Raw genomic sequence first — 16880 nt, 5'->3', positions numbered from 1 at the left:
CTGAATTCTTGCACAGATGGAAACATTTTCTAATATAAACTGCTTTCTTTGCACAGGGGTTTTAGGATGCAGATCCAGGACAGCTAAAACAGAAACTTTACGACCTCTTAAGGCCTAGATCAGATGGCATAAAGTCATTTCTGCTGCATTATTAATTAAACAAGTACCGTACGAGTTCAGATTCAAGGGGAAGGGAAATTGATTCTACCCCTGGATGGGAGGAAGGACAAAGTCATCATACAAAGGATACATAGTTGGACCAGAGGATTTTGTGGCCATAATTTAAAATCTGTCCTCTGGTTGCTACTGTTTGTTTTCTTCCTGCATGGAAAATACATTCATCCACTCTCAAGGTATCAAAATCTCCTGTAGCCTTCGGTTTGGCATCAAGCTCTAAGTCCTGTGTTGCATTGTTTGCATCTTGTCCAGATAGAGATGAGGTTCCTCAGGTGAAATTTCTCTCAATCCATAGACCCGTAAACTAAAAAGAGAAGTTACCCACTCCCCACTTCTTCAACATGGAGTGATGAGGCAGGAGTGCGGTCACTGCAATAGATGCTTCTGTCCAAGGGGCGAGAGAATTGAACAGAGGGAGCAATTGTGGTCCAGCCATTCTGAAATCCAGTGAGCCGCATGTGGCCAGTTCCTTTCATCCAGGGGCAAGGCATGTTCCTTGTTATCTTGGTAAGAAATAGCTCAGGATTGTGACTGATAGTTTCCTTAGCCTTCTTCCTAGCCACACAAAGTTGTGGTTCCAGTCTCCTGTTCATTCGGAATGGTACTGTCCCTTCAGTGAAAGCTGTGGCTTCCTAAAAACTTGTCTGTAGTGCGTTCTGTGCACTCAACTTTGCAAAAAAAGATTTGCAAAGTAAGAAAAAGCTTCAGGGTAACAGTAACTCAAAGGTATGACTATTGTTGAAAACTCAGAAAGTGTTTGACTTATTTAAACTCCACATATCTCAACTTGAAAATCTCAACTTTGAAACAAATATTGGACACAGATGAGGCTGCTGTGGGCAGTGCTCCTTAAGATGCTTAGAAGCTGATTTGTCTAGTTGGGAAGGTCAAACTGGGCGCCACCTTAAATCTTTCCAAATGCTCTCTTTTCCCCGAGCCTTATTGAGGTATAATCGACGAATACAACTTATATATATTTAAGTTGTATAGTGTGATGGTTTGATGTACATATAAATTGTGAAATGATTACCAAAATCAAGTTAATTAACACATCTATGACAGATAAATAAAGAGAATGTGACACACACGTACAATTGAATATTATTCCTCCATAAAAAATAAGGAAATCCTACCATTTGCAATGATGTGGATGAACCTGAAGGACATTATGCTAAATTAAATAAGTGAGATACAGAATGAAAGGTACTCTGTGATATCATTTATATGCTAAACAAGGCAAACTCTTCCTGAGTTTTTAACAATAGATTTGCTCTTTGATTTGCTCTTACCCAGAAGCTTTTTCTTACTTTGCAATTTTTTTTTTTTTTGGAAAGACTAGGAATAACAAAACATCTTATTTTTCAATTCATCATATCCTAGGCCTCTGTGTTTCCTCTGCCTTGTACCTGCAAATGAAACAGCTCATTTCTGTCTCTTCCAGCACCTTATAAAGTGTAGCTAAAAGAAGCCAATGGACACTGTCACCATTCTGCAAGGAAATCTCCCTAGCCAGAATCATGAGTTCAAGTTACTGCAGGTGACAGAATATATAATATACAAAATACGTACGGCTCTTTCTCCAATTTCCAGTGGCGGTTCCCTCACTGCTCAATCAGCTTCCACTAATAGGCTCTTTGTGTCCTTCCACTCTCCTTCCCCTATTTGGTCCCAAGGCCAACGCCGTATGTCTTACTTAAATTTTTGTTAGAGCAACAGCACACTCCCAGTAGCAATTTCTGTTTTGGTTAGCCTTTCCTGTGCAACAAACCACCACCAAATCTTAGTGGCATGGAGCAACAACAGTTTAGGATTTCTCATGTTTATGTGAGTGAGCTGAATGTTCCTTCTGCCAGCTGTGCCTGGGCCCATTCACATGGCTGCATGCAGCTCTGGGGAATCAGTTGGACTGGCAGGTCCAGAGCGGCTCACTCATGAGTGAGGCAGCTGTTGCTGGCTGCCATCTGAGGTACCTTAGTTCTCCTCCAAGTGACTTCTTTTTTTTTTTTTTTTTTTTTTTAAAGCTGTATTTTTACTCATTGAAACACTAGGTGAAATCAGGGTAAAGTCAACTAAAGGAGAAATGGTTGTTTCATTCATTTGTACTTAAACCAGCCAAAGTAGTACAAATGTCATTATGATGCAGCAAATACAAGACCTCTTTCTACAAATATTAGCATAACCAACAAATCAGGGGCTATAATGAAACAGAGCCAAAAAGGGTGAGGACATCAAAGAAGTATGTTACAGCTTAACCCTTTACCTCAATAGAGTTTTAAAAAAATAAGTAAAGCCTCCCAATCTCCCAAAATAGGAATATACCTTCATCACACCAATTTGTACTTTTATTACTTATTCTTAAGGTTTAGAATCTATCCTCCAAGTGACTTCTTATTCACGAGGATCTTAGAGCAGCTTCCTTGTGTAGAGGTCTCAGAGCAGAGTTGAATTCCAGTATAGCCAAAGTGGAATCTCAAGTCCTCTTAAGGCCTAACCTCAGATGTCACTTAAAATCACTGCTTTCATATTATTGATCAATGCAGATCTCAATGCCAGCCCAGACTCAAGGTCTGGGGAAGTGAGACCACATCCTAAGAGAAGGGGCAATAAGATCACATTGCAAAGGATGTGCTAATCAAAATGGGAAGGATTTCTGGTCGTATTTGGAAATCCGCCTGGTCCTGTAAATGTTTTTCATTCATATACTCAATTTTAAAATTTTAACATTGAGTAGTTATATGCACCTGTAAATTGTTCATTTTATTGTGTTGGACTATTCAATATACTTTAGTCCCTACCCATATGTAATAAAGTTAGCGTTGATTTTAGCAACTGTAGATATGCAATCCGTATAATTGTGATCCCAAATCAAGTCATTTGACTGTGGCTGGTAATTAATAATCATTACCTTGTCACTCCATGCCTTTGCTGTTGTGTTCCCCCTTTGTAGTCACATCATTTGGTTGTGGGAAGAAATTCAATCTGCATTTGTCTGTTTTTTCAATTTCATTCCAATATTTTATTGAGGTGTATTTGCCTGCATCAAAAATGATGAAAAATCTTTATTAGATACTACCAGGAATGATATGATTTTAAATGTGTGATTTGTTTTAAATTAACATTTACATATATATTTTTAGATAATTTAAATCCTTAAGACATTTATTTAAGCTATCATTATCATTAAAGCAACCTATCAGGCATAATAATCTGCAAAAAGAAAACCCCAAAAAGTTTGTCATAACCTACTGCAATTTCCTGTAAATGTATCAATGCATGGTACCATTTATTTATTTATTTATTTATTTTTGCCAGAGATTGCAATTTCATGCTTACCTATATATATTTACATAAACAGCATTTCTTTCTTCTTAGTATTAGTTAATTAATTAACTTTTGAGACACAGTTTCACTCTGTCTCCCAGGCTGGAGTGCAGTGGCATGATCTCGGCTCACTGCAACCTCTGCCTCCCAGGTTCAAGTGATTCTCCTACCTTAGCCTCTCATGTAGCTGGGATTACAGGTGCCCACCACCATGTCTGGCTAATTTTTGTGTTATTCATAGAGACAGAGTTTCACCATGTTGGCCAGGCTAGTCTCAAACTCTTCATCTCAAGTGATCTTCCTGCCTGGGCCTCCCAAAGTGCTGGGATTACAGGCATGAGCCACAGCACCCGGACTCTTCCTAGTATATATATATTAAATGTGATATTAATTACACATGGATACTTCTAGAAATTTACTATTTTGCTCTTTATGATAGTTTATGATTCTGATGCAAATACCTTATGCATTATTATGTACATACTGATACATGAAATGCTATATCTCTCAGAAATAAATTATTATGGAAGAATGTATTCAATATATTAAAATATACTAATTTCATTTACTATCTGAATTTTAAACATACCATCCGTTAAGTGGATATTGTCATTTATTTTAATACTTTTGTAATTTAGTAAATCTATTTAAAAGTTAGTGGTCATAAGACCCTGTGACACAGTTTCACATCACAAATTTGGTAAATTTGTTGTGTATGGTAAAAATAAAAGTATATTTAATATGTTTCTAGACAGTATATTATTTGTGATTGATTGCAACGGCTGCACAATAACCCAAGCCACCTTTTATTATGATCGCTGGGCTTCCAGGTACATGTTTAAGTCACCTGGAGTAAACCACAATTGCGTAGTACCCACAGGTGACTATTAGTATGACTCATCAGGAAGAAAATCATGAACTGTCATCAGCTGTGATCATTTCTTAATAGTCATATGGAATCACAGTTGCTAAATTGGGCCTCATTTGTGCATTTGTTGTGTGTCATGATCTTGCCCTGAAATGGCAAAACACTGAGAAAATATCTAAAAATGGGCAAAGAAATACAGAAATTGAATATCTCAGCCAGAACCCTTTATTTTTTTACTCATTTCTACAGAGGGATATTACCTTATGATATTACCCAGAGCTAGGTGTTTATATAGCCTCAGCAGACTCCAGCTCCTGAGGTCTGTAGGACTAGCTGCTTTTGAAATAGGGAAAGCAACGCGAGCCTCAAGGATGAAGGACCCAGAGAGTTTTTGGAACTCGTTTGTGGTTGTTGCTTTTAATGTTACACAATCTGGCCTTTAGGAACCTATTACGATTTAGGTTATAGGAGAGAAGGAGAATTTGAACCAATTCTACTCAGTAATAATCACCCACACCAAAAACTGGTCTTAAATCAGAGCCTATTACAGCTGTATAGCACCCACACTATAGTGTGGTTTCCCCAGCCCCACCTCTCCTCTACCCTGATGCTGCTGTCATGTCATCCATTTTATGATGCCTTTGCTATTGGTCTAAATTCTCATAACTCTTCTCAAGTAGAAAAGTTGTAGACAGAAACATTGTTAATAAAGTTGTTACTTGTTAAATATATTTAAACTGTTTTCTTAAATATAATGACATATAAAGTCATGTGTAGCTTAATGATGGAGTTATATTCTGAGAAATTTGTCTTCTAGGTGAATTCATTGTTGTGGGAACACTGTAGAGTGTACTTGCACAAACCTAGAGAGTATAGACTATTACACATCTAGGCTACATGATATAGCCTGTTACTCCTAGGCTACAAACTTGTATGGCATGTGACTGTACTGAATATTGTAAGCAATTGTAGCACATGGTAAGTATTTTGTGTATCTGAACATGTCTAAATATAGAAAAGGCAATGGGTTACCTAAGTATAGAAAAGGCAATAGTGGGAGGAGGTCACTAGACAACTGGAATTTTTCAGTTGTGTTTATAATCTTATGGCATTACTGTCATGTATGAGGTTTGTCATTGGCCGAAAAATCATTATGCAGTGCATGACGGTACTTAAGAACTTCATAGACCTCGTCATGAAGGTTCATTTTGTTCCTTGTCAACAGCACTAAAAGGAAATGTTATTGCTCGTTAAACTTTTAACACAAGTTGATAGACATTCGTTGCGTGTTTCTGTTACTTCCACAAATTAAACATTTTATGTTCTTGGTATCAGGTTTAACTACCAAATCTTGGGAGTAAGTTTTTCAAGTTTTACATAAAAAATGAGGGTTTGCTGAATAATTAAAAAATTTTTTTCTTTTAGGAAAATAGTAAGTAAAATCAGAAAAATATTTACTTAGAATTCAGCGAAGTCTGATAATACAAAAAGTGAATTGTAGGACCTTGTAAAATCTGTTTTTGCAACCATAGTAAAAAAGGAAACACGTAAAGAATTTGACATTTAAATATACGCTGTGCTACAAAAAAAGATAATTTGAGGATTCTGAAAAAAGGCCAGTTAGCTGAAGTCTAACTATAAACTCAGAGATTTACCATCAGAGGAAATTGTTACAATAGTATTGTTATTTCATTAAAGGTTATAATAGTGAAAATATAACAATTTATATTAAGAAGTAATATATCATCAGATTATATATTTAATTTTATGACAGTATACATTAACATATTATACTAATTTATATTGACATTTTTAAGCAGTGGTATTTTGTGATGTTTATAAAAGAATATAATCTCAAGTTGAGTATAAACAATTTACATATAATCTGTGTTTATTTTAGATTTTGAATTGGATTTTATGCATTATAAAGTTCCAAATTCCATCAAACCTACCTTGATTAGTTAAGATCATTTTGCTGCTACCTAACTTTATTTATACAACCTAAAGTTTCTCAGGATAAAAAATTTGAACTATAAATTTATAATTTTCATGAGATTAAAATTTGATAGATGAATGTGGTAATTTTTATGCTACCCTGAGTGACAGTATAATGGCAGAGTGTACTACTAGATTTCTGAAGTCTACAGCATGGCTCTGCCACTGGATGACCTTAGTAGTTCAGTGTCTTGACAGCTTTGTATGTAAAATGTGCATTATAATAGTTCCCGCTCATAGATCTGTGACAAGAATTAATGGATTAGTATATATATCATATTATATGTAATATATGATAAATGATAATTAAAATATAAAGTGATTGATTTATCTAAATGTCAGTGCCTGGTATACAGGAAATGCTACTTATTTTTATACTGATTTGTTTTTTATATACACTTGAAAATTAAAGAGCATGTTAAAATATATTAGAGGTAATGGATTCTGTCAGTTTTATAGATAGATTCAAAATTTCTCCAAATTAAAAGGTTTTGTATTTATTTTCTTCACTCATTCATTCTTATTGGTTGTACTTGTAGGCATTGGGAACCAAGTTGCTGTCCTCCTGGGCTTTACATTCTAGTAGACAAGCAAATGGTCTGGGCTGAAGCACAGACAAGGTCAGAGACAAAGACAGAGATTTGAGTATCATCCCTCAAAGGCAAGGGATTGAAATTATTTCTTGTTTATGCCCCCCACAACATAGTGTTTACTAGTTTGTTAACAGCTGACATGCTGGTAGGGTAGATAAAATTCACTTCTTCTTTTGAAGGTATTAAACCACTTCTCTGTGGCTTTTATCTCTTTTTTTTTTTTAGCTTTATTTTATGTGCAGTGATTACATGTGCAGGTTTGTTACATGACTAAATTGTGTGTCGCTGAGTTTTGTGTATGAATGATCTTGTCACCTGGTTAGTGAGCATATTACCCAGTAGATAGTTTTTCAACCCACATCCCCCTCCCAGGATACAAAATCAATGTACAACATTTGGTGGCATTTCTATACACCAACAACTTATAACTTGAGAGCAAAATCAAGGATGCAACCCCGTGTACAATAGTCACACACAATAAAATACCTTGGAATACACTAAAGAGATGAAAGATCTCTGCCAGAAGAAACATAAAACACTGCTGAAAGAAATCATAGATGATACAAACAAATGGAAAAGCAACCCATGCTTATGGATGAGAAGAATCAATATTGTGAAAATAGCCGTATTGCCCAAAGCAATCTACATATTCAATGCTGTTCCTGTCAAACTACCAACATCATTTTTATCTCTTCAAACCTCTAATTAAAGCCTTCACAAACCCTACCTCTTTCCCTTTCTATATTAGTTTCCTCTTGTTACCTAACAAAGTACCACAAACCTTGAAGTTTAAAGCAACAATCATTTATTATCTGCAAATGTTTGCATGTCAGGAGTCCATGCAAAGCTTAGCTGCATTATCTGTTCAGGGTCTTGCAAGGCTATAACTAAGGCATCAGCTGGATTTCATTCTTATCTGGAGGCTCAACTATGGAAGAACCCACTTTTGGGCTCTGTCACCATGTTAGCAGAATTCATTCCCTGTGACTGTTTGACAAGGGCCTGGTGCCTTGCTTGCTGTTCAGTGAGATTGCACTTCACTCCTGAAGAGAACCTCAAGTTCCTTGCCATTGAGCCTTTCCAAAGGAACTTCACAACCTGGCTGGTTGCTTCTTCTAGGCCAGCAGGAGAATCTCTCATTCCAGTCAGCTAAGCTGGAGTATCATAAAGTAACATGATCACAAGTGTGGCATCTCATCACCGTTGTCATATCCTATTGGCTAGACACAAGTCACAGGTTCTGCCCACATTCTGCCAGCATAAAAATGGGGACTCCATGTGGTGGGAATTTTTGGAGGTCACTCCAGGGTGTAGTCACCACACTCCCATCTGGGTGAAGTTCCTTTAGTGCTTCATGTATATGGCTCTATCTTATTGCATTACTCTGTAACCCTCTGCTATTCATAGCCCTTGCTTGTCCATTTCCACCTCTAGATATTTTATAGCAGAGACCTTGCCCTATTCAACCCTCTATATTCCTTTGCAGTTAGCATAAAACTCAGCACTTAGTGGTCTTGGTGAATTTTTATTTTTAACAGGTTTGTTGAAGTATATGAATTTTAAATAAGTGGACGAAGGTAAACATAGTGCTAACATATGGCAAATTTTAAAGCATTTGCAGATAATTTTAAAAGGAATAGTCTATATGATTATACAGGTCGACTTTTGTTGACTTTCCCCTTCAAGACAATAATTGGTAAAATGAATGAGAAAACTATTTCACAATTCCTTCCAGATTTGTATAACTAGGACTTTTTCTCATTATACAACTTCATGAAATATTACATTATTTAACCAGATTTCTTTTTCCTTCTAGATGAGCAAGAGATAGTACAAAAACGAACTTTCACAAAATGGATCAACTCTCATCTGGCCAAGGTAAAGGAAACTACCCAGCATTACGAGTTTACTTAGGTTGAGCCAGTAGATCATTAAATGTCCAGTATAACAAAATGCTTGTGTCCCCGTTGTCACTGTTGCAAATAATGATACTGGCAATCTTACTGGTTGGTCTAGCTGTTACCTAAGAGTGGAATTTGCTAGCATTGCTTCTGGGAAGAAATGAACTTATAGCTAGAGTGAAGAGCAGTTACTTCATGTCAGTTCTGTGAATCTTGAGAAACTATTTCATTCAATTATTTTTTCTAATACTAATGTGTGTGTCATATCAAAAGGAGAATTTGTGCTGGATTTTCGTTTGTGTGTGTTTGTTCCTATTTGGAACACAAAGAAGTTATAAGTGATCTGTGCTAAGCAAAAGGTTTTTTCTAAAGAGATTATGATAGTATCTCTCATCTCTGGGGCTTTGATTTAAAAAAGTAACCATGGTAATAGGATATGAAAAGGCTAAAATCATTCTAGTATTATCCCCACTGTCATTCAATGATACTAGGTGACTATATGTCTATATATTGTAATGTCTTTGAACATAAATACTAATATAAAATAAAGCTTAATCTTGATACAGTATAATAAAATTGATCTCTTGTACTGCTGATGAAAAAATAAGCAAACCAAGAGACATCATATTTGTAAAAATAAATTCAGATGATGGGACAGTTGTGTCTGAATTCAGTTAGAGGATTTGCTGATAATTTTTAAAGGAGTAGTCTATAGGATTATGTAGTTGAAGTTATGTGGACTCTCCCTTCAAGACAATAATTGGTTAAATGAATTAGATGATAAAGCAATTTTATCTTCCAATTCTTTATACTCACTTTTGCTGAGAGTGGTGCCTGTAGTATGTAAAGCAAAACCCTATAGGCAGGTTTTGATCAGGGGCTTCTCCAAAGCCATTTTGATAGTGCAGAAGCAAACAAAGCATGACAGTTTATTTTAGTCCCATTCTACAGATTCACTGCTTACTTTGTGTCTGTGCTAGCCTTTGAAGACAGGAAAAAATTAGTAAAACACTTTCCCAGGCCTCGAGAGGTTCTCAATCCAGCCATGAAAACAGCCTAGAGTGACCTGTCTAGATACAGGATAAACCAGGGTCATCTCTCCTATGCTTTCTTTCCCAAAGCCACTTGATGAGAAGGGAATTTGGCCCAGTAGTTGCCCCACAATCTGCTCTGTAAAAAGGCAGTGGATACATAGGACTGATGACTTTGGGGCTTATTTTTTAAAGTCTCAGTTGGTCACACCTGGCCGCTATTTGTACTACAGAATTGTCATCAATTGGGGAAAAGTTGTTTTTTTAATTTTTCCAAAATGAAAAGAGTTATTATTTTTTCATAGTGTAAAGAGGTTACCTAATTGAAAATAATGTTAATAACGAAACTTTTAGAAAGTGTAAAGAAAGTAAAAGTAATCTTAAATCACATAATCCAGATACAGTCATCATTAAGATATTGGTCAACTGTATTCTACACACAGTTTCATATAAAGTGGTTTTATAGGATATTGTTTTGGAACATCTATTTCACCCAACAGGTCAATCCATGACAACAGATAGAAATATGTAATTATTGTAATGGCTAAATAAACTTGGTCATGTTTATCTGTGATGAGTTAGCTAGTTGCCTGTTGAGGGTTATTTAGGTGGTTTTCAGTTGTTTCATATTATATAAAATACTACAGTGAAATTCCTGAGCATACATTGTTTGAACACTTGTATGATATTTTCTTCTTAGGATAAACTTCTAGAAGTGGGTAGTCAACAGCTATGCACAATTATGATTTTAATATATTCTTTCTTTCTTTCTTTTTTTTTTTTTTTGAGATGGAGTCTGGCTCTGTTGCCCAGGCTGGAGTGCAGTGGCCGGATCTCAGCTCACTGCAAGCTTCGCCTCCCGGGTTTACGCCATTCTCCTGCCTCAGCCTCCCGAGTAGCTGGGACTACAGGCGCCCGCCACCTCGCCTGGCTAGATTTTGTATTTTTTAGTAGAGACGGGGTTTCACGGTGTTAGCCAGGATGGTCTCGATCTCCTAACCTCCTGATCTGCCTGTCTCGGCCTCCCAAAATGCTAGGATTACAGGCTTGAGCCACCGCGCCCGGCCGATTTTAACATATTCTAAGATGTTCTAAGAATCCCCATTTCCTTGCACTATTAAAACATCCTTCAAAGTTTTTAACAGTTAGGGGTTGGAACCCAACCCTGGAATTATAGCAATGATGAACTTGTTTCCCCTTTCATATTTGATGTTTCCTTGCATGGTAATCCTGGTATACAAAGCTGTATGCTTTGGAATGTTTTCAGATAAACTGACAACCAAACCATTTATAAGTTAAATTTACCATTTCCAAATATAGCTTTAATAATAGGTAGTGGCAGGTTTAAGAACTGAGGTGTTTAGTTGAGAAGAAAGGAAGTTGATCCTTCTCTCCTAAAATTCTTCAATCTTGGGAGCATTGGGAGCTGTTCAGAAGATGCTTATGAAGATAAATTTAGGGGCGCTTTTTAATAGGAAACTTTACTTTTGTGCTTGATTGCTTTGCTCAGTTGCAAATTAATAAACTTTTGACTTATAATTAAATAAAAGTATTTTACTGATGACATTTTTTCTAGTGTAACAACTCTTCGTAAATATTATGACAGCAGTATGAAGAAATAGTGTGCAAATAAGATTGCAATCTGTTTTTTTAAAATATGCTTTTATTATTTTTTCTTTTTTACATTTATTATTATAAGTAAAAATATGCTTTTCTTAAAACAAAAATCTTGTTATAAGCAAGAAAAATCCTAAGGATTTTCTGTGTTTGTGTTTTTATTCTATTTTTACTACACAAATGTTAGATCATTAAAGCTTGTGGGTATAATTATCGTTCTTTTTTGATGTTTATTATCAAATTGAAGTCTTAATGCTTCTCCAATTATGTAAAACATTGCAAATCACAAATTGTTGATATAACATTAAGAATTGGTGGGTTGTCGTTATTTCATACACCTGATAATTTCTTTCAGGAATGGGGCTCCATTGTTAGATATGAAACCTGTAATTTTCTCACTTTTCAAGAAGAAACCAGTATCTTTCTATTCTGTTAGCTCTGCTAATGAAAGAAGGTGGGGTATTTTATTAAATTAGCCCAATATTGATTTTTAGTGATCGTTTTTCAAAGTTAAGTTTCTGACTCACATTTAGCTTATCAGCACTTATTGATAAAACATGTTCCTAAATTCTTACCATGTGCCAATTACAGTGCCTTAGCAACTTTATCTCTTATGTATTTAATCCTCACACAAGAAAATGCATTATTTTTATTATTTTATAGATTATGAACCAGAAGCTTAGAATTAATTAATAAGCTCATAGTCACATAGCAAGTAAAGGACAAAGACAGATTTCAATCCTATGACTCCTAAGCATGGACACTGTCGGTCAGCCCGGGCTGCTTTAATGAAATACCATAGACTGGATGGCTTAAACAGCAAACATTTGTTTCTCACACTTCTGGAGGCTGAAAGTCCAGGATCAAGGTGCCAGCAGATTCAGTTCTTGGTGAGGGCTGTCTTCCTGGGTTGCAGATGGATGGCGGCCTTCTTTCTGTGTCTTCTTCTTCTTCCTGTAAGGACACTGATAAATCCTATTGTGGGGAGCCCAACCTCATGACCTCATCTAAACCTAATTACCTCCCAAAGACCCCACCTACAAAGATCATTGCACTGAGAGTTAAAGTTTCAACATGTAAATTTTGGGGGGACACAAACATTCAGTCCTTAACAGGGACCGATCATTGTGTTATCCTCCCATGCTTCATTTATTTATTTAGTTATTCATTCAGTAAATACTTACTAAACACCTGTTATGTGCTAGGGACTGTGGATACAGTGATGAACAAAGGCAGATACAGACTGTGCCATCATGGTACTGATTATCTAGCAGAGGAGAAAAACAATCACAAAGAAGTGTGTGTGGTGAGTTTATGACAGGGGACATGCAGGGTGACAAGTGAACACGTGACAAGCACAGCCAGCCACACAGGTAATCTGAAGAAGGGCATCAAGAGACTTTCAGAGGAGAAAACATTTAAGCTGGGCCTGAGAAAGGTCCTGGAGTTGGGTAGGTAAAGGAATGAATGCTTTCAAAAGTGGAGAGGTAGAAAGCATGGTACAGGAAAAGGAAGGAAAGCAGTTCAGAATATCTGAAAGTGTAGATTGCAGGTGTAACAGTCTGTCCTCATGCTGCTATAAGGACATACGTGAGACTGGGTGATTTATAAAGGAAAAAGGTTGAATTGACTGACAATTCCAAATGTCCGGGGAGGCCTCAGGAAACTTACAATCATGGCAGAAGCGGAAGCAAATGTGTCCTTCTTCACGTGGTAGCAGGAAGGAGACGTGCCAAGCAAAAGGGGAAAAGCCCCTTATAAAACTATCAGATCTCATGAGAACTCACTCACTATCGCAAGAACAGCATGAGGGTAATCTCCCTCATGATTCAGTTACCTCTCATCGGGACCCTCCCATGACATGTGAGGATTATGGGAACTACAATTCAAGATGAGATTTGGGTGGGGACACAGCCAAAACATATCACCAAGAACAGGGTGGCAACAGAGAAAACTGAGAACTGGTCAAAGGCCAGTCATTACAATAGTTTGGACATTGTGTTATGGGCAGTGGAAGACATGAAAGAATGTTAGGCAGGAGAATAAAGTGATCATTCTGACCCTGAATATATATATCTCTCTCTCCTGAATTAGAGCAGGAACAAGAAAGACTGAAGACGGAGTGAACTTGCAGTAAGTCAGATGAGAGGTGAGGGCAGCTTGGACTAAAGTAGTGGTGGAGAAATGGAGAAAAGTGTATAGAATGAAAAGGTGTTTAGGAGTGGACTTGATAGAACTGAGTAATTAATTGGAATCTTGGAGGGGAAGGAATCAAGAATGACTTGTAGATTTCTGACTTGAGCAAATGATTAAGATTATTCACAGATATAGGGAATACAAGAGGCTTGGGGAAAAAGCTAGGAAATTCAGTTTAGAAGGAGAAATTAGTCGGTAAAGGTGAACTATTCGATTTGGCAGTTTGGAAGTCATTGGCTACCACTGGGAGTGGCCATGTTATAGTAGAAACTAGATTCTAGTGAGCAGATGAGTAAATGAGAGGTAAGGATGTTAGTACACTTAATATATATTACATGTTCATGAGATAGAGTATTAGCTGGTGCAGAACATTGGATTTGGTAAAAGTTTTAAAAAAGGGTGATCTTGAGCCTACATCTGTACAGAAGGGAATGAGCAAAAGCTTGTAGAGAAGGAGAGGCTGAAAAAGAAGGCAAGGCATGGAATTCTGAAGGAACAAGGCTCCCGAGGAGGTAGAATGAGAGAAGAAATCAAGAGCAGAGGTGGAGGGTGTAGGTTTGTTCCAGAGCAGAGATATCTCCCCTTCTCTGAGACTAGCATTGGGAATAGGAAAGTGGGTGTGGCTGCGCCTAACTTTGGGATAGGCAGAGAGACGAAGACAGAGGTGGCATGGACTTGAATTTGAAGGAATTCTCACCTAATGACCACAGATGTCTTAGGCCTAACAGCATAGTCCTTGCATAGGCAAAGAAGTTATGTTATGATGAATCTATTTAAAATTTGACAGTTAAAAATGCTTCTTTCACATTTTAAAATTTATCTTTAAAAAATTCCTACGTTTTATATAAGATTCATAGACTGTTGTAGTTATTTAGTACTTCAGCCACCCAAATGGTACAATCTTAAACAACCCTTTGTAAAAAGTTAGATTTTTAAATTAGACATATATAAGCAATCTTGATATTTATATTGACTTTTTCTATTATCAAATGCTTGCAGTTTCATATATTCTCTCATTTTATCAAATAGAATGGAATGTTATATTTTTATTTAAACACCCTTGATTCAATCTTTATGGTATTTGACTGTGAGATAAATAGATTGCTTGTCACTAAGCCCTTTGAGGAAAAATAGATCTCAAATAGCCATGTTTTAGTGTTTCTACAAATGGAGCTTCTTTCCAATATGCAATGAGCAGTCCTTTATCCTTCTGCCAGCCGTAAGTTTATGGAGCCATCAACAAAAGGCACTGAACATTTTAAATACTATCTTTGGGATGAACTCAGGCATGATACGAGCATCTTCTCACTTTTTAGAAAAACTGCAGGAAAAAAAAATTTATAAAACATTATTTAGGTTCCCCATTAATTGCTGGGATTGCCATAACAAAGTACCACATACTGGGTGGCTTAAAAGGAGAAATTTGTTATCTCAGAGTTCTGGAGGCTCGAAGGCCAGGCTCCTTCTAAGTCTCTGGGTAGCTGCATCGTTTCAATCTCTGCCTCTGTGCATGTCTGTGTCCAAATTTCCCCACTGTATGAGGACACTAGTCATACTGGATTAGGACCCATGCTAATGACCTCATTTTTAACTTGATTACCTCTCTAAAGACTCTATTTCCAAATAAGGCCACATTCTGCAGCATTTTGGGGGGTTAAGATTTCAACATATCTCTGGTGAGTAGGCACAATTCAACCTATAACAGATTCCATTAAGAGCACATTTTGTTTTAATACCAAGTTAGATGCGTGCTGTCTTTCAAAAGGAACATTTTGGATTTTCCGTGTTTTTTCTAAAAAACAAAAATCCATGCTAATCGTGAATTTAAATGACATCTTTATAGTCATAAAATATCACTTTAGTGGTGGCTTTCATCTTCTTTAGTTGTCTTTCCACCAGCAGTGCTGAAAGATAACATGGAAACATGTTCTGAATAGAATTTTACTCCCATCTGTTTCCTTGTACACACTTTGGTGAGACTATTAATGAGCTCAGACAGGAAGATAAAGAGGCAAAGAGGAAAAGGTAAATGCAGTAATTCACCCCTCAAATAATTTTTTAGTTGTTTTTCTCAAGCTACGATAAGTAGGTGAGATGATGGATATGTTAATTAGCTTGATTTAACCATTTCACATTGTATGCACATACCAAAAGATCATCTTGTATAACAAATAAATGCAATTTTTATTTGTCAACTATATCTTAATAAAGCTAGGGAAAAAAATAAACCCACTTTAATTTGTTAATCCTAAACATTCTAATGAATTAGTTATTTCCAAATATGTAATTGAAACATTGCAAAGGAAAATCCCCATTTCAAAATGAATAGCATTTGTTAATTCATTTATAGAATATATTAGTTTATGGATAACAAAGATCTAGATCTCACAAAGTTTATGCAGATTAATAAACATTTTGCTAATATTAATATTTGTCCAAGTTCCTTCTTTAGAAATATATTATTTTATTCATTTATTTATTTTTTTGACATGGAGTCTTGCTCTGTTGCCCAGGCTGGAGTGCAATGGCATGGCCTGGGATCACTGCAACTTCCTCCTCCCGAGTTCAAGTGATTCTCCTGCCTCAGCCTCCTGAGTAGTTGGGATTACAGGTGCCCACAACCATGCCCAGCTAGTTTTTGTATTTTTAGTAAAGACGAGGTTTTACCATGTTGGCCAGGCTGGTCCTGAACTCCTGACCTCAAATAATTGACCCATCTCAGCCTCCCAAAATGCTGGGATTACAGGTGTAAGCCACCATGCCCAATCAGGAATATATTTTATTTATCATACATTTATTCAATAAATATTTTAAAATGCTGTTTAATAAGCTAGGGAATATTATAGGTGCTGAAAATGTAGCAGTGACCAAAACAGAAAAAAAAAAATAATAACCATTTCATTATGAAGTTTATATCTATTATAATGGGGGAGAGAGACAGTAAAGATCAAGAAGCTCTTCTGCTGAACATAGACTGAAAAGAAGCAAGAGCAGAAGGAGGCAGATAAGTTAGAGGTTATCGAAGCCATCCAGCCAAGGTACTGGTGACTTTGAGTAAGATAGTAGCAGTGGAGGTGATGAGAGGTGGTTGGATACTGGAAGAATTTTGAAAATGAAGCCAACAAGATTTGTTGATGGATCAGATATTGAGTGTGAGCAAAAGAGAGGAGTCAAGGGTAAC

The 16880-nt window shown here is 36.4% G+C and overlaps 1 protein-coding gene across 1 annotated transcript in view; it reads left to right on the top strand.

Annotated features, from left to right (window-relative positions):
• Positions 1-16880, top strand: part of SYNE1 (spectrin repeat containing nuclear envelope protein 1) — a 529762-nt gene that overhangs the window by 87895 nt on the left and 424987 nt on the right. Inside the window, exon 3 of the mRNA XM_028847246.2 lies at positions 8771-8832. Coding sequence (XP_028703079.2) covers positions 8771-8832 — 62 coding nt within the window. The remainder of the gene's footprint in view (positions 1-8770; positions 8833-16880) is intronic.

Source organism: Macaca mulatta, chromosome 4 (assembly GCF_049350105.2).
Source record: "Macaca mulatta isolate MMU2019108-1 chromosome 4, T2T-MMU8v2.0, whole genome shotgun sequence".
NCBI lineage: Eukaryota > Metazoa > Chordata > Mammalia > Primates > Cercopithecidae > Macaca > Macaca mulatta.
Note: the sequence above shows the minus strand (reverse complement) of the source record. Positions and strands in the feature narration are given on the sequence as shown.